This window comes from Hakea prostrata, chromosome 11 (genome assembly GCF_041222555.1).
Source record: "Hakea prostrata isolate BN-2017 chromosome 11, UWA_Hpros_2, whole genome shotgun sequence".
NCBI lineage: Eukaryota > Viridiplantae > Streptophyta > Magnoliopsida > Proteales > Proteaceae > Hakea > Hakea prostrata.
Window position 1 is genome coordinate 20,568,158 of NC_142610.1, and position 18,991 is coordinate 20,587,148.

Here is an 18,991-nt window from a genome sequence, read left to right on the forward strand (position 1 = left end):
TTAATAAATGTTGTCTTATACTATCTTGAATTCTTCCACTAAAGAATATTACTATTGGTAATTCAAGTAAGTATTTTTAATGTATTTTTGTGTAAGAAATTAAAGCAAGTGTAATTTATAAATGATCAAGCTAAGCATTTTTGTGGGAGTTTTTATTCTTGTGATGATGTTAGTGAGTAATTTCTTGGGTGGCCTCTTTTACATCTCGCTCCCTCTTTCTCGTACTTGTAGGTAACATTCTCCTCCTTCCTCCCCAAAACACTCCTCGTAACTTTTCTTTTCGTTGTGCAATAAGAATACCTTTGGGAAGCTCCTAAGACTAAAGATCCTACCTCGAAGATTGTAGGAGAAGCAATGTATTCCCAAAGTAGCATAACTAAGTGGATGTCTTTGTCAATTTCTAGTCTCCATTGAAAAAGAAGAAAAAGAATAGTGAAGAAAACTGTGACTTGTATCCTAGTAGTGTTGAGTATTATTTATCTTTTGTTGCTTGCCTTTTTAATTTCGTTGGCTTAGTGTTTTAGCTGAGCCTTGTTCCTTCTAAGTTTTTGCTGGGTTTTCCGAGTTTGACTTCAATGCTGCGAGCAGTCGATATCGAAAGACCGTCCATTTCTCAAAAGTGTGTCAAAAGCTTGTTTCACACCCTTTTGAGAAACGGACGATTGAGATCGAATCTCGTTCTCGATCAATTGCTGCAGTTATTGCGCAACACCGAAACAATTTCCGGGTTTTCCTCTTGGTTCTCGTGTATTCTCCCCCTATTACGGTATATGCTTCACCCATCAATTTAACACATAATATTGGTGTGTGACCTACATCAAGACGTCAATAATCCTAAGATTTGAAAATCATATCAATAAAAAACTATATTAGTGTAGGTGTTTTTCAACGACTCATCATGTGAGAAAGAGTGAAAAGGAAGTCCTATTCTAATAGGCCCAAATGTAGGAACAATTTTCGGACCAGCCACTTATTTGGCCCGGTCTAAGTTTGGACCAGTTTTAAGTTCACCAACCACGGTTACCTGGGAGTACGAAATTATCGCACTATCCAATATCCAAAATTCCAAAGAAAGCCACGAATTTTGGTCAGGTAGATAAGAAAAAACATAATAATCTGCCAATCAGAAACGGAGATTCCAGGAAAAAACAAAATCATTTATTCTAAAAATTAGCAGAACATGCCGCGTGTACCATTTTTAAATCAGGGAGGACAAAATCTCAAATTTTCATTGGTGATAAAGGAGATGGCGTCATTCTTTCTCATCCTCTTTTCTTGACTTTGCGGCCCATTACAGTCTATTGTACAATGACTTCTAACTATAAGCAAAGCAATACACTTTAAATAGCGAAAAAACGCAGAGAAAAACCACCAAAACCAACGACCTTCGAAGAAACCACATTCGTTTCTCCTGACTTCGTTCTTGCTTAGCGAAGACAGGATTTCTTTTCTTGCTTTCTTTAATTCTTTCTCTTCTCATCGGATCTTCTATCTTGAATTCTCTGTAATTTGTTTCTGAAACGTTCGGCGATTACCTTTGAGCGGGAAGAATTAGCGATTGTTTAAGCGAATTGCTTGGCGCGTAATGGCATTTCAGGGGAAGAAGCTCATCAATGATCCGAATGGTCTGGTTTTTACTTCTTTGTTCATTTCAATTACATGCATGCTTTTTTTGGTTGATTTTCTTTGTATTTCTTGACGATGAATTTGAATGAGTTCTTGTTGTGTCGAGATAGAAATGTCGGTTGTTCTTGTCGGTATTTTTTTTGGTTTTGGCATTGATTGAGGTTTTTATTTTGATCTTTTTTGTTTTCAGAGGTAGTTACTGAGTTCATTGAGGGTTTAGTGGAGACATATCCTGGTTTGCAGTACTTGGATGGGTTTCCAGAGGTGACGGATCGTTCCTAATTTGTGTTTATACAAATTTTTTCTGTAATTTTACGGTTGATAATTGGTGCGACAGGTTAAAGTTGTGTTACGTGCTGATGTCTCAGGAGCAAAGTACGACAAGGTTGCAGTTATCTCAGGTCGGAGTATTATGAAAAGTTTCATCCTTAGTCCTTTTGTTTTGGATGTGCCAAGTGAAAATCATGTGCATTATAGATTGTCGTTGACTTGTTTTGCATTACTTTTGTGATTAATTCTTCTAGTGACGCTTGCATGTTGTATGCATGCTTATTTTCATCTGTTTTGATGTTTAACTGGGTATGGTATGTTCGAATTTATGAGTTGTTCTTAGTGATACAATATCCAATTGCCTTCCCTTTATTTTTTTTTACTTCTTGAAGTGTGGAGGAAAAAATGTACAAATGTTACTGAATATTGGATAATCATCCAGTGGTTTTGTGACAGTCGATAAATGTTAGTACAAGAGAAGAAAGAGGCTACCTGAGGTGGAATGTCATCTACAGATACTGTAATTAGTTTGAACATTTTAAGTGGTAGTGATCCCTTTATAATTTATACAGTCCTCTTGGGGGAATAAAAGAAGATAAAAAGTCCTTAAATAAGTGATTGGTTTTAGGGACCATGCTTGAGGATAATTTTCATAAAGACAGGTATTACATTATGTAGCCGATTAACATTTGCTTACTGTCATTGCATGCCAATGTCACCAATTTGTTAGTGTGAGATAATGCTTAAAGATAGTCTTTGTACACACAACTATCCGCTGTTGCATAGATAAACTATCTGTTGTACTGTCATTGCGTGTGAATTTCCATGATTTTGAGTATTACTTAATAAAGTTCATTTCACAGGGGGTGGAAGTGGGCATGAGCCTGCTCATGCTGGATTTGTTGGGGAAGGGATGCTGACAGCAGCTATTTGTGGAGATGTTTTTGCCTCTCCTAATGTTGATTCTATCCTAGCTGTATGCTTCTAACCCTTGTTATCTGTAAATTGGAAGATGTGTATGTTTATCTCATTTGAGAACTTGATGCTGAATTCTTTTGTAGAAGAGGATGAACTAACAGAGTACTTTTTTAGGGTATCCGTGCTGTTACAGGTCCAATGGGATGTCTTTTGATTGTGAAGGTATTTACCTTTCTTTTACTGATTTGAGAAAACATTGATTCAATTGTTGAATATTGCCGGGATCCTGACTAGTGAGTGCATTATGGTGTTTCTTTACAAATCAATTTCCTTATACCTGTAAGAAAAGTTTGTCATCTAGTTGCATTTTATTATCAAATGTAGTAAATTCACACTACTCTAATTTCTGCGCCTTGATATCAGAACTATACTGGAGATCGATTAAATTTTGGTTTGGCTGCTGAGCAAGCAAAATCTGAAGGTTATAAGATAGAGGTACACATTCATTTTCTTTTTTGTTGGACTCTTGGAGAGTATCTAGTAGACAATACATTAAACTTCTCCTTGTGCCTAGAAAGAATCAAAATAAAGATTTTGTTTTCACACTGCAGACAGTTATTGTTGGAGATGATTGTGCTCTTCCACCACCTCGGGGCATAGCTGGACGAAGAGGTTTGGCTGGGACCATTCTAGTCCACAAGGTTCTCTCTCCTCCTCTCTCTCTCTCTCCCCCCCCCCCCTTTGACATGCCACTCTACCTATCAAACAATCGTTTGTGTATGCAACTTGAGAATTTGGTATGAGATCTGAGCTAAATCAGGAGGGGCATTGGTCTTAGCCCTTAAGTTGTTATTACCAACTCAGATGGGCCAGAGTTGCACCCTGCATTATTAGTTTATCAATATTATCAGGATGGGCTTGGTTTCCATAGAATCCATGATTCATTTAGGGTCTCATAACATGTTTGGTTTTTTTGGATGAATTTCTCATAATATGTTGTCTTTGGTTCAAAAGAGTAAAATCCAGTATCAATGGGGATTAGATTTTGTTGATCTGCTGATTTATGTTTTCCTCACCATTAAAATGAGCACAATGAAATAAGAACCACAAATATATAGCTTTTCTTTATATTAAAATACTCTAATCCTTTGGATTAGTAAGAAGTTTCTTAATGAGCAGGGAGCCAGTACCTTGAAAATTATATCTATCAGTTGTTTACTGTTGATATATACTGTTGTTGCCTAAGCAGCTTGGACTTTTGGGAAAGTGGTTGTGACATGGTACTAGAGCCAGGGTGCCTGGTGCTTGATCCCTAGTAAGTGTATGGGGTTTGTGCTATACGCTGGCATGCCATAGCGCATTGTGCCCTCTTTGTCATGTGCTACTTTCACGTTTGGAGCCGCGTGTGTGTTGGTGGGGGTGTGATTGTTTGTTTCTATAAGTTCTTACATGATCAGTCTTCCAGAAGAACACTAATTACAATATGGCAGATTACTTGTCGCCGCAAAAACAAAAGAAGCAGCCATTAGATGATTCCAATTTTTAGTTGCCTGTCATTCTGTCCTGTCCCGTCATTATGTCCTGTGCTGAAGTTTCTATTTTGGACATATCCAAGGTTGCATTTGATGGCCAAAAGGTTAAAATAGGTCATGTTTGCACAGCAGCTTAATCTAATGGTTCTGCGTATCCTCAAATGGTTAATTACTGGTTGCTGGTTTTGTCTGGATGGCTTTGATAAGAAGATTCCTTAGTTATCTTTCAACAAATTACCTGTGAACCAAAATGAATCGGTTCTTGAGCTTGATAAGAAGTTATAGAGATCTGAAGGCATTATCAATGCTATATCACCCAAGAGAAGAATCATTGTTTAGTTACTTTGCTAAGGGATCGGTTCTTGAGCTTGATAAGAAGTTAATGAGATCTGAAGGCATTATCAATGCTATATCACCGAAGAGAAGAATCATTGTTTAATTACTTTGCTAAGGGATGGGGAAGGAGAGCTGGAAAGAAGATAATGGATAAGTGGTCCACTGATTCTTTTGCACATAGAGAAAGCAAATGAATATTGGTGAAGCGCTGCCCTTTCTTTCTTCTAGTTGTAGCCGTGGATCTTATATGCTGCCTCTTTGTTTGGTTTTGAATGGAAAATGCAGGTCAAGGGGTTAATTATATAACACATAACAGTCATAAATTATAAAAGGACTTGTTTAAGATGGTTTCTTCCATAATTATCCTCTTAAACCATAGCACTAGGCCTTATCACTGCTTAAATTTCCTTATCTTCAAGAGCTTGCTACTGTTTAGGTTTGTGAATTACAATATTTATTCTCCAAGATAACCAACCACTTTCGCATGTATCTCACCACTGTATGGACCAACCGTAGAAATTATTTATTGTCCTGAAAATTATAGCCTTTTTCCTTCACACCTGGGAGTGTGTGACCATCGTGCTGCATGCAACTGGCAGGCTGCCAAGTGGACTTGATGTCCATCCAGTGGTCTGTAGCTGAGCTCAATTCATACATTCAAATTTCCTTCTCAAAATAAAATTAATAAAAAAAAAAAAAGAAACCTCTTGGAGGAACTGGGTTACCAACCATTGGATGGGCATGATATCCACTCAGTTGCTTGCCAGTTGCATGCAGCATGATGCCCAAAAAACACTAGGTTGTAGAGGATTCAAATCCACTTTTTAGTTACTTTATCACCCCATACAAACAAGAAATTTGGTTTTGAAAATTTATGGAAAACCTTCAAACTATTCTGACCCACTTCTCTTCAGCAAACAAACAAGACCTTAGTGGAAACTGGAAGATAAACTTGAAGTAAATTACCAGTTTTATTTTCATTAGTCTCTTTCAAATTAGTAGCAGTTGTGCTTCATTGGCCAGAATATGAACTTTTTTTCCTTTGTAAATGACAGGTTGCTGGAGCTGCTGCTGCTGCTGGACTTTCTCTTGCTGATGTTGCGGCCGAGGCAAATCGTGCAGCTGAAAGGGTTGGAACAATGGGTGTTGCATTGTCTGTTTGTACGCTGCCAGGTCGTGTCACATCAGATCGCTTAGGTCAAGAGAAAATGGAGCTTGGTCTAGGAATTGTGAGTTGAATGAACTACTTTTTCCACAATAGTAGTGTCTTTTTTTTTCTTCTTTTTTTCCCCTTTTTAAGGTAAGCTTTTTCCACGTTAGTTAAGGAAGCTTTTTCTTGAAATCAAAAGGCATATTACAGGTGTTTATGTACTTCCTTTATTATCCAGCATACAAGTTGATGTACAAAAGAATGTTGAGACTTTAACAATAGTTCATCATACCTTGTCAAATTCTTCCTTATTTGTGCCTTCAAACTCCTTTAGTCATGCATTATAGCAGCCAGTAACCTCACATATCCTCTTGAGATTTGTTTTCTTATCGTCTGAGAGGCACGGCATATGAAGCCCTGCAGAGATAACTTGTCATGTAGAGAACAGAATTTGTCCGAACGTGCTGCCTAGCTGCAACCAAGGAAAGGCAATCAAAACATTGATGTGGCATAAGCTAACCCTTATTTAAGAACTAGTAGTTTACATGAAAGGGTGTGCTCAGTGAACAAGGCTCCACTACCATGGGGTCTGGGTGAGTCATAATGTACACAGCTTTACCCTAACTTTTTAAAGAGACTGTTTCCAGCCATGACCACTTGGTCACAATGGAGCAACCTTCACCATTTAAGTAAGGCCTTCCCTCTAACTCTGTTTACATCCATCCAATGAAATTAGTTTGGTTGGGTACTAATGTCCTAATGAAGATCCAAATAGCCTCTATTTAAGTGTATTACTTCCGATGCTAATCTCTTCGTTTCTTGATGTATTTGCTTACATGTGCTTACTGGACACTTTCTTTTTTATCCATCAGTATCTTTTCTATTTGACAAATTAATTTTGTGTTACTGTGTCAGCATGGAGAACCTGGTGCTGCTGTGGTAGACATTCAATCTGTGGATGTTGTGGTTTCTCATGTTCTCAATCAAATTTTGTCACCGGTGCGTTTCAAAGAATGACTTATTTATGCTGCTATGCCAATTTTCTTTTGTTCACTGTCTTTCAGTTTTTTATTTCTTAGTCTTTATGGGAGAGATTTTAATATTTCTTTTTTTAATAACAATGATTTTGAAAAGATGAAAGTGTGATTATTTTTAATATGCTCTATTTTGGCAACATTTACAAGCTCCTTGTCACAGAAAGATTCAGGATAAACCTGACTGTTATGAAGCACTACTCCGATAAACCTGACTGTTATGAAGCACTACTCCGATTTGTGCCTTCCAAATTTCAACTATCATTCTCTCACCAACTAATTCTTTCTTTCTTTTTTTTCCCCCTGTTCAGTCTGTTGTAAACCCGAAAATTTACAAGTCCACAATGTAGGCTTTTGAAACAAACAAAGATACCTGTTGATAGGAAAAGAGAGAAGAATTGGAGTGCTTAAATAATCTAGGATCCAGAATACACAAAATCTCAAAGAAGAAAATCATCACCATTAAGATTTGTAAAATTTGTTCCCCTCTTATATAGATTATACAATACCAATACGACCTTTATAACACTTTGTTTGTCTAGATCATCGCCAAGGGCATTACTGGACCTTGGTGCCAAGAAGAAATATGCTCATAGCCTGATAAAAGGTTCTGTTCTTCCTAATGCAATTTACTATATTCTATTGTCCTTCTTGACCTGAATCCATTCAGGCAATTACTGTTTTTTAACTGATGCAGTATCCTTAACTGGTTGGATCAGCATGATAGGATCTGGAAAACCAAACCTTGAGAGAACTGGTCCAATGGGTTTTGGTTGGTAAAGGTTTCAAATTAGTTTTCTAATTTAGTAGTTCATTAACTTCAGTCTTTTATTTGTTTTTAAGTTACACATGTAGGAGTTAGATTGAGTTTGAGTTTGAATTTCTTCTTTTTATTTCGTTTTCATTGGCTAACTAGGAGTCTCGTGTTTTTTCCTGTAAAAGCTTGCATGTGATTCAACATTGGGAATTGGGACGGAAAGTTGAATAGAAACTTATTGGTTTATAAATTGGGGAGTGTGTTATTGCATAATCTCTTTCCCCTTCCCTGCCAGTTTTTCCCCCTCCTATCTAGCCCTCCACCAACTTGATTCTGATTGAAGATAATAAAAGAGATAGGGGCAGGCCTTAAGAGAAGTGTTGAGGAAAGACATGCGTGTTATGTGTTGTTTCAAGTATGAATTGAATAGCACTGATTGAAGGGGAAGGATCCAAGCAGCGGAACTTAGTCAGTTGACATAACACAAATTTGTTGTTGCTGTTGTGTTCTTCTCATAAACTTCTTTCCTTTATCTTTGGTATTTTTTTCTCCACTAGGAGTCATGTAGCCAATCCCACTTAATTGAGAATAAGGCTTTGTTGTTGTTACAGGGAGGTATTAGGTGCTATAGAAGAAGTGCTTCAATTTTTACTTGCTTTGTTCTTGTGTTGTCTTTGCAATACATTGTTTCTGATCATTACAATTCAGGATAACATTCTCTTGATTATGATTTTACTTAAGTTATTCTCTTGGCTTGATAATCCTGTCTTCCATGGACATTATTGCAGGAAACTCATTATGTGACAATCACACGAGGGAGCAGAGTTGTGCTTATGATTAATGGGTGAGTTCGATGTTTGTTTACAAGATATGCATTGTCCCTGTTTAGATATTCAATCGTCAATGTTGTATTGCCCCTGCAAAATCAAAGGTTAAAATGGCTTAAAGTTAGAGTCTCAATTAATCACTTAAAGAATCTATGGTTTCATTTTGGAAACTTATGATATTGTGTAAAGAAGAAATGGCACGAGAATGAAGGGTAACAAATTGCTGCCACATAAAAAATCATCATTGACTTTTGTGTTGCCAAGGAATTTTATATGCAGATTTATTGGTTACTTAATTTTGAACTTAAGATTGATCATATCTGGCCCAATTTTAATTCATAAAATCCCAGTTCACATTTAATGTCTCAAATTCATCCCCTTTTGCCATTTGATCAGTTGGTTTATGTGAAAATTTTTTTTATCAGTCGTACTTGTCTTTGCATTATCTTCGGTGCTTAAGTTGTGGGGAAAACAATGGGAAGAAATATGAAAGTTCTTATAACAGTCTGAACAAAAAAGAAGGGGAAAATCCTGTCTAATAAAATGTGAGAAAGGATGAGTCAAGACCTAAACCATGTTACGCATAGTAAAGGTGATAATGGTAGAGCATTTATAAGGGAGGGACATTAAGAAAATATGGACAACGTATTTCTACAACCTACTTGATGAGAATTTTTTGAGTGATAGATCTCTGAAAGGATGCATTACTTGACACCACATGGACGTAGAGATATACTTAACATTAGGTTGATTGAAGTTCATTTTCATACCTTGTGTGCCAGTTCAATTCCTAATTCTGGTGGATTAAAGTCAGCTATGGGATCGCTGATGACATTGCCATGGGAAACCATTTTACTATGCCTTGTTGGGCTTATTGTTCCCTTGTGGTTTCTCCTGTTCTGTTAATTCAGTTTTGGCTTCATTCATATTTTTAGCTTTGTGCTTCTGCAGTGATGGTTGACTCTTTTTAGGCCTGCAATGTGAAAAATGTGCTCGTTTCTGTTGTGGCAGAGACCAAACAAGATTTGGTGGTTACAATTAAAATCATGTAACTTTTATGACATCGTTGATTTTGTATGAAATTGGAAAATTCTTTATTTTTTATGCTATGTGAAAATAAGCTATTTAATGTTTTTCATGAAAAACCATTTAAGTTACTTGGGTGAAATTGGTTGATATTTGATCCTATGGTGGCAGCTTCTGTAGGAAGACTGCTATTCCTATACTTTTCTCTTTATGATATCTAGTTGACCGTTAGAATTGAACATATGGAGTGAGGTTGTGAATAAGAGGTCTTTCCAGATTGAGATGAAAACAAAATCTTAACAAAAAGATCTATTGTATCTGGACATTGTTTAATATTTCAACCAAATGAAATGAATCAAAACATTAGCCTACGTAAAGCATAGGTATGTCCATTTTTTGACAAAATTTCAAATTGGCAACATTGTTTTTTTGTTCTTTTCTTTTTTCATTTCATTACAGTTAAAGTTCAAATGACAACAACAACTCACCCTTATATTAACTTAAATGGGGCCAGCCACGGAAATTTCAAACATGGGCACATTTGGAAGCAAGATTTCGAGAAAAATTAGAGATTTTGCACCTTCACCCGAGCACTCCATAACTACTTGAAAACCTCATTTTTGGCTGAATCTGGTGGTCAATTGTGGAGCATCCAGTCTAACATTTGGATGGATTTGAAGCATCTGTCAAAAATTTTCTCAAATTTAAGAAATTTCACTAATAGAATTTGTCTGATGGATTTTGATTAGATTTTTCAGGCAAAGAATGTTAGTCTGGTATATGTCATAGGTTTGAAGCCAAACTACCACAATGCTTTTTTTAACATCATGCTTAATAGGTTTCAGGTTTTGGCTACTGAAATTTCCATTTATAAATTTTTACCAGAATAGACCAAGTTCCAGTATTAAAGGTACAAAATGCCCATATTTCACAAAGGCATTGAAATATGGCTGAAACAGAAATTTGACCTGGAATCTGAGCTTCTTGTTTACCTTATGCGAGTAGGCAATCCTAAGTAGGGATAAGGAGCTAAATTGAGATGTCTTATCAATTTGTTGAGCTTCCTATCATCCTTTTGAATCAAAGGAAGTTTGATGGTGATTTGGATTTTTAATTGCAGGTTAGGTGCCACCCCCTTAATGGAGTTGATGATTGCTTCAGGAAATGCTGTTCATAAATTGCAGCTAGAACATGGACTAGCTGTTGAGAGAGTGTATACAGGGTCATTCATGACTTCTCTTGATATGGAAGGTTAGATACTTCAGTGGTTGCTGTATATCCCTTCTTGCCTCTTGTTTCCAACTTCTGGATGAGAACTTCTTTCTTGAGCAGGATTTTCAATTTCAATTATGAAGACCGATCAAGCAATATTGAAGCGTTTGGATGCCCCAACTAAGGCTCCAGCTTGGCCTGTTGGTGTTGATGGTAGGAATGTGCAAATGGGAATACTTACATACATATGTTAATTTTCTTTGTCATTCTTGTTCATGTGGTGGTCCCAATCAAACTCTCAGCTTATAGCTAGAGAATTTTACTGAATTTGATTGTATCTCTGAAACTCTTTCTTTTTCAACTCTTTCATCAGATACAGATGCACACCCCTCATTTGAGTCTGTCATTATCTTATGTGCTCATCAGAAGTTGCTTTAATCTGCAGGGAGTCACCCACCGACTAAGATTCCTGTTCCAATTCCACCATCTCGGTCAACAAAAAATGATGAGGTAACTGCCATTGGTGGACCTAATTGTTACAAGTCTTCAATATTTCTGAGAATATGTATCTTGGCACTATTTGATTTCCTAATCATCTTTGTTCAGGAATCATCCAAAGTCTATTTTCTGTCTTTGAGATAATATATCTCTGTGTATAGTTGACCTTTAATTTACTTGTTACATTTTTCGTTAGATGTTAGTTCAATCAGCAACTAGATGGTTTGGAGAGGTTCTGGTGAATCATAAATGCAGCTTTATCCACTGAAGTATTATCCTTTGGGGTGATAGTTACACAAAAGAAATGTGATGTGAAGCAAGTGAAAACCTCTACAATGGTTCTCGACCTCTTGGGTGATGCCTTGGAGCCACCAAACATCAGTGTTTCAGCATCTATGTGCTGCAGGCTTCCCCTCCCCCTAATGGAAGGAAGAGAAACCTTCTTTAACCATCAACAACAGTGGTACAGCCATTAATGCAAATGTTTCTTTTGTTACTGAAATATGTTCTGACAATAGAAAATTTCCTTTTATAAACAATGGCAGTCGGGGGCCCAGAACCACTCATTTGGAAGATCCTGATGATCTGAATACGATCTGCAGCCCCTACCAGTGATGTATGCTGTTCTTTTGCGAACCGAGCACGTTTAGACCCTGAAATAGGCACTGGAATATCCTAGTACTGTGAAATCAGCCTTCATCAATAACATGTGTGGATCATATAATTGTGTTTTAGAATTTTGCTTTGGGTTTAAGGTAATAAATTGACTGCAGAAGGCATTATGGATGTCCCCTTGCACTTCACCCTCCTATTCTGATTCTTTGTTCAAACTCATCCTATCCCTTATATTTCTCTTTTTCATTTATGGTTGAACCCTAGTTGTAGCCTGAGGAGGTCAAGGTATTGAAACAGCCTCTCAGCAAAAATTGCTGAGGTAAGGATGCCTACGAAAATTGCCCCCCCCTCCTCGGACGTTGCTTCTGCGGAAGCCTTTGGCACCACGTTCACCCTCTTATTGAACCCTAGTATCTCAAATTTTCGACTCTATGGTAGCTCCCTTCAGTTAGTTTTCAAATTGCCTTTAGTCCTACTGTTACTAAACTTACACACTGTTTCCTCTATTGTATTACCCATTTGAACCCTATTATTTGGTGGTGTACCTGAGTGTTATGTACTAATTCAACCTGCTTTGAACTTATTTAATTTATTCCTGACATGTATCTATTCTTGGTTATTTCTGTGAACAAATCCCCCTCCCCGCGAGCCAAAATCATTTGGTATTATTTCTCCATATTCATTCCTCCTCGTCAAATACAATGATCCTCCTTCTATTGAATAGGCATTGAGTCGGCCAAAAGAGCTTAATCAGCAAGGCTGCCTTCTTGAGGTGGCTATCGAAGCAGCAGCCAATGCAGTTATCAACATTAGAGATGACTTGAATGAATGGGATAGTAAAGTAGGTGATGGTGACTGTGGTTCAACGGTGAGTCAACGGTCATATTTCGTGATTCATGTTTGCTTTTTGGATCTTATTATGTGCCTTTTGGGATCTGATTTCATTTGCTTTAACAGATGTTTAAAGGTGCCATGGCTGTTCTTGAGGACTTGAAGAAGTAGTAAGCTATCTTTCTATTCTTTAACAATTTTGTTTGCATGCTTTTTGTTTTAGTCCGTCCAAGGGAATGTGTTGCTATCACTCTAATGGATAATGGATCTAATTTTTATTGCTTGGAAAAAGAAGTATTTACTCTTTTGCCATGTTATGCAGTACCATATAGATTATTTTCCATTTATTTTTTTTGGGTAGGGAATCCTAAATACACTGATTCATTATACTTGTTTAACATAGTGAACTTACATGGTTTTTGCCATCATATTAATTTAAGTAGTTAATCCTATCTTTTGGTTTTACATACCTTTCATGTTAATGAATTGCTATTGTTCCAGTAAATAATGGGAGCTTAAATTCTATTGCATGAAAAAACTGATTTTTTTTCTGCTTTTTCTTTCTTTCTTTATTGGTAATCATAAACTTACCAATCCATTATGCTTGCATACTTGTAGAGCATTCTGATTTCTTAGTGTACATGGTCTTTTGTCACCATATTATTTTAATAGTTGATTTTCCTCAAAAGTGCACTATATTTTTGTCCCGTTGTTTTTTTTATCAATTATTAATGTTACTGAAGAGATAGACTAGAGTACAACAACAATAACAACGATGACAACAACTGGGTGGGTGACTCCCAAAATCTGAAACCAACTACACAGAAGATAGTTTATCTTATGAGTTAAAAACAGATAATAAAGCAAAACATCCAGTCACAACGCTTTTGGCTTATTAAAATCTTATAGAGCCATATTGTCATCGAAGAAGTTTACTGATCTCGGCCTACAATAGATGGAAATATAAATGGAAGATACCAATTCAGATCTGGTGAAAATGTGAGAATCTCCATGGTTGAAACATCATCTTTTCTGAACCAATTAATCAAGATAACTGAATGATCTTCTCAGTATGGAAATGAGAGGTTATATTTGCCTCTATGGGTCCAGAAAGACATGAACGATGATGCCTGTATTATCTCATTTCACTGCCTCCTGCAGGACCGGGGTTGCCTAAAGAATAGCCTGCAAATCTCAATTTGTCAATACCAACCATCAGAAGTGGGTGTGGATGGACGATGGTATCCGCTCATGAGAACTTCAATGGATTATTTTACAAAGCAATCGTTACCAACCATGCCGATAGCTCTAATCTCTGTAATCTGCGAAGACCACAATCATCCTTTGGTTTTCCTCCTACATATCAAATCATCCTCGTCCTTTCCAGAAGCCCATAATGTCAGTGAAGAAGCCAACATCATCACCCTCAATCTGTAGGGCATCCTCTCTCTCCTCATCCACCTCCACAATATCATCATTGTCCTCACTTCAATACAGTCAATGTTGCTATTTATATGCTTTATCAGTCTCATTAGAAGCATAGGTATCACAGCATCTGGGTGAGCTGAGGTGTTTGGAAGGTGTTCCTTTTACAGCTATTGATTAGAAGCAACATATCCTCCACCTTGACCATCTACTAATTTCGAACAAAAAAGAAAGCAATGGAATAGGAAGCCACAATGCATTTAATTTCATTGTTTTATATCTTCAATTTCCCTTCGGATCACATTTAAGTTTTTCAAAACAATGTCCAAGAATTAATAAACATGAATACTAATGTTCATATGCAGTGTGCTATCACTAAACAATTTAAAGACAAAAAATAGAAGATGATATGTTTACTTCAACACTTGACACTAGTCTCTATCTGAGATGCAAAAAAAAAAGTGTATTTAACATGAAGATTAGCCTGGTAGCTGGCATGTTGGATTCATTTTGCTAGGATTTTGCAGAGAAAAATATTTGATGGAATTTGTTACCTATTTCAATCATCCAGAATGGTATGTTAAGCCAATAAAGGCCTGAAGATATAACCGTTGGCAGATTTACTCTGTAACATATGTATTCTGGTTTATTCATTGTCAATCTCAATACTATGGTGTTAAGTATTTCTCTATTAATACTGGTCGAAGGAGATCCCATGGCAATTGAACCTCTGGGACCATCTAATGTGCTGTTATGTAGGAATCATGTTTTCTCTATCAGATCTGTAGCACAAACTTAGGTTTTTGCTTCAAGATGATAATCCTTCCAGTTTATGCATCTTCTGAGGGCTGATCACATATTTTTTGGGCTGTTGTAGTTATCCTCTTAATGATGCTACAGAGACAGTCAATGAAATTGGATCCTCTGTCAAGATTATGGGAGGGACAAGTGGGATCATGTACTGTATCTTCCTTTCCTCTGTAACAAGTTTATGTTGGAAATCCGTGTTCAGAGCAAACTCTTTATAGTTACTTCTTGATTATAGGTTTGTTGCTTTTAACATATCTAAATGTCTATCTCTCCCTGTATAGATATAATATATTCTGTAAGGCAGCATATGCAAAGTTGAAAGAGAGCGCTTCACCAGTGGTTAACTCTAGACAATGTGAGATGGTTCTGTTGTGTAATACTCAGCAAGATTTGCATAGATCTCTGGTCTGACTACTACTGTTTCTCCAGGGTCTGATGCGCTTGATGCAGCCATTGCTGCCGTCAGCAAATATGGAGGAGCTCATGCCGGTTATCGCACATTGCTAGATGCACTTATTCCTGCATCGGCAGTTCTTCGTGAGGTCACCCGTCATCACATCTATGCATACCTTGTTTTGCTTTTTCACTTGGTTGCTTGAAACTGTATACTTGATTTCGTCTTATCGTATTGAGCAGAGATTAGATGCTGGGGACAATCCATCCACTGCCTTTCTTCTGTCATCTGAAGCAGCAGTGAGTGGTGCAGAGTCTACCAAACACATGCAGGCACAGGTAACAACCATCAAAAAGATATATTTTTACTGATAATTTGAGGAATTTCACTCCAAATAATTAATGGAATGTGGTACTTATTGCCAAAATGCTGTTGGCCTCTGGTACTTATTGCCAAAATGCTGTTGGCCTCTGGTACTTGTTGCCAAAACCCAAAATGTTGTTGGCCTTATTAAGTTGGATTAGGTTATTGATTTTCTTGTTGGTCAGTATGGCCAAAATCTCATCATACATGAAAAATTAGCAATGCATTCCATGTGTCCTGTTGATTGTGGCCAAAATTTCACTCAGAGTAGAGGTTACCCCCATACCAGCTTCTGAAATTTCTGTCACATTTCTGAATGATACAAAGAAAATTGGTTGAAAATCACTTAATCTCTTGGACTTTTGTAGATATAAGAAGACATTTGCATTACATAGCAAGTCAAATAATTGAACTAGGGGCTCAAATATGATATGTGAATAATAATGGTGAACTCTTCTGATCCAGTGTTCTGGATTAGCAACTTGGGTGCCCTGTCTGCCTTTCTATTTATAGGCTAACTGCACATATTTTTTTGCTAGTGATTAAATTATGAAAAGCTTTCTGTCCCATCACTTTGGATCATTATGCAACTTGATGGGCTCCATATCTAATTTCAACATTGTCAAACGGAGAGAAATTAATTTGGAACCAATCTTTAACCAGTAAATAACAGAACCCTGTACACTTTTTTGAAACATGGGAAAGAAAAATAATGATGTGAGCTAGGTCTTCCACCTGGAATTGACTGGCATCTCACCAGTTTCTTGGCATCCCTGTGAGGTTTACCTACTGAATTCCTCATGCAGCAGTTCTGAATTCCACAATACCATTTTGTGTCTGTCACAAAGCTCACATGCTCAAGGCTAAATCATTTCTCAAGCTTTGTTATATTTTGTTATAGCTGAAGTTTTACTAAGAGTTCCGAAAACAGAATGTCACCAGACTCAACTAACTAAAACTGTCTCAACATGAACCAGAGCATGGACTGAAGACACAATTGATGAAGAAAACAAGGACAATATGTATTCCTGGCTATTCTCATTTGTCCAGTTTTATCCCCTGAAGTATTCCTACTTGGGTCCTGTTTTAGCGTGTAGTTCCAGTTCTGGAATACTATAGATCTCTGACCACCCACCTGCATAGATGCATACTTGATGCATTCTCCATGATTTGGTTTATATTTGTTTTAATATAATAACAGCAAATGCTTCTGTATTAGAAACTAAGAATTCCCTTCAGAAAATTGAACTGTAACCATAACTAGGGAAGTATGAAATAGTGTTTGCTGCTGTTTGTGAGACCCTGTCAAGTGTTTATTTCAACGTGAAACTGCTGTAACACTCATTCATGTCTTTGTAGGCTGGCCGATCCTCGTATGTCTCCGGAGAGATCCTTGCAACAGTGCCAGACCCAGGAGCCATGGCCGCAGCATCATGGTATAGAGCTGCAGCATTAGCTGTCAAGGAAAAATGCAAAGGTTTATAGCTAGAAAAGTGACTATATAGAGAGTTTTCCCCTAATCTACACTGCCTACATTTTGCTGCAATTTTTAAGCCAGTAAATTTTGTACTCTTTCTGGGCGACTTACAAAACTCTTAAAAGCTTCCCCGCTTATGCTATTGTGCATAAAGCTGAGAGAGTGCTTATCTTTCTATATGTGCTTCAGGAAATTATCTCCATCTATCAGAGTGAGGTCATCCAGGGAAAAAAAAAAAAAAAAAAGTGGGGGAGAAATTTGAAAAAAAAAACACAATAATAAGTGATCTTGAAGTCTAATCCTGTTTTTGTTACCCTGTATTCGTTTTTCCTTTTTTTTTTTTGTGTGGTTTACAATCGGTTTTTTTGTAACTTCAAACTGTATACATAGAATGATCAATGATGATGACATGTTTACCTACTAGACTTTTCTGTCCACTTGTACATTCTGTTATGTGGTGACTTCAAAGCATGCCCATCTAAAACTGGGCAAAGCGGAGTTTCTTTCACCCAGGGTGGGACATGATCTTATAAGATTGGAGATCAAGAGTACTGTGATTTATAGATGCAGAGTAAGTAATGTGATTTATGGATGCAGGGTCTATTAGGGAGAATATATCACTTTAAATACAAGTTCGTTTTATTTTCTTTTAAATTAAAAAGATGGAAGTAGGTTTTTTTTTTTTTTTTTTTTTTGGTTACATAGTTTGAGAACCAGAGTGCTAAATTACTAAACTTGTTGGTTGTCTGCTATTAGGATTTCCACAATTTTCAAAGGGGGTCCGGATAGAAAAGCGATGGATTTTCCAACATTGTTGGCATCTTTGCCAATCAATCATGCGTGATGTTAGAGCTTCTGTATATGTGGCTGAATCTTATGGTTTTAGAAGATCCAATGGTCCACCCTAGACAAATTCCCATACATGCACTTGGACAAACTCCACATCAAGGGGTAGTAGGTCCATCGAGAGCTAAACTGAATTCCTGTAGTGATAGCTTCAAGTTCAGCTTTTCCACAACACTACCATCGGCTATGCACTGCACGAAACTGCCCAAATAAACTCCAGCTGAGTCTCGGATTAGGCTTCCCACTTGATTGTAGCCTCTCTCATGGCTTCCCACTTGATTGTAGCCTCTCCCATCTCTGAAAGCATCTATTTTAATTTCATCAATGATGACTTACATGTAAACTTTCTTTGTAAAGAAGAAATTTAAGAGATTATAAGTGATTACAAAAAGGAAAGAAGGATTTTTATAAACCATAATCAAAATGGTTCTCAATTGAGATAGCATCATAGCCAATATTTGGGGTATGGGTAGGCACAAAATAAATATAGTTAGGTTTGCTATTGTTCAAAAAATGAAAATTGGCGTTTTCGTTTTCAGAAACCAAAGAGTTGGTCTCCTATATTTTTCAGATAGTCAGATGATGATTTATCGCATTCGCATTGAAAACTTGATATGTATTTGAGTACTTGATTTTGAGATTGAAAGCTTGATACACAACTCTTTCTCGAATAACTCTGAGACAATGATTTTGCGTTTAATACTAAATTTGAAGTTCTGAAATATATTTGAGTATCTTTCAAACATCTCTTGTAATCTCAATAGAGCAATTGTTATTATTCAATATCTTGATGTGATTCCATAACAACAACAATAAGCCTTGTTCCAACTAAATGGGGTCAGATATAGATTATTGTCTTCCAATCAGTTATGTTTGAGTTCATACTAGATACAAGGCCTAAGTTATGCATATCTTTTCTAACCACTTTTCTTAAGGCCATGTTTTTGTATTAATTGAATAATGAAAAATTGTCTAAACCTTCTAAACCATGGATCTAATCATCTTCCAGCATCATATTACCCTTTAAAATTTGTCCAAACCATT

The 18,991-nt window shown here is 36.8% G+C and overlaps 1 protein-coding gene across 1 annotated transcript; it reads left to right on the plus strand.

Annotated features, from left to right (window-relative positions):
• The first annotated feature begins 1,305 nt into the window (after positions 1–1,305).
• On the plus strand, positions 1,306–17,140 carry LOC149000755 (putative 3,4-dihydroxy-2-butanone kinase). The gene is made up of 20 exons (XM_089139506.1): positions 1,306–1,625; positions 1,817–1,890; positions 1,964–2,027; positions 2,760–2,872; positions 2,989–3,036; positions 3,238–3,309; positions 3,426–3,515; positions 5,738–5,911; positions 6,748–6,831; positions 8,412–8,467; positions 10,597–10,727; positions 10,809–10,901; positions 11,134–11,198; positions 12,526–12,669; positions 12,759–12,802; positions 14,935–15,015; positions 15,149–15,222; positions 15,297–15,409; positions 15,504–15,599; positions 16,984–17,140. Exons 1-20 carry the CDS (start codon positions 1,586–1,588, stop codon positions 17,107–17,109), a joined length of 1,782 nt encoding a protein of 593 aa, XP_088995632.1. The 5' UTR covers positions 1,306–1,585; the 3' UTR covers positions 17,110–17,140.
• Positions 17,141–18,991: the final 1,851 nt, after the last annotated feature.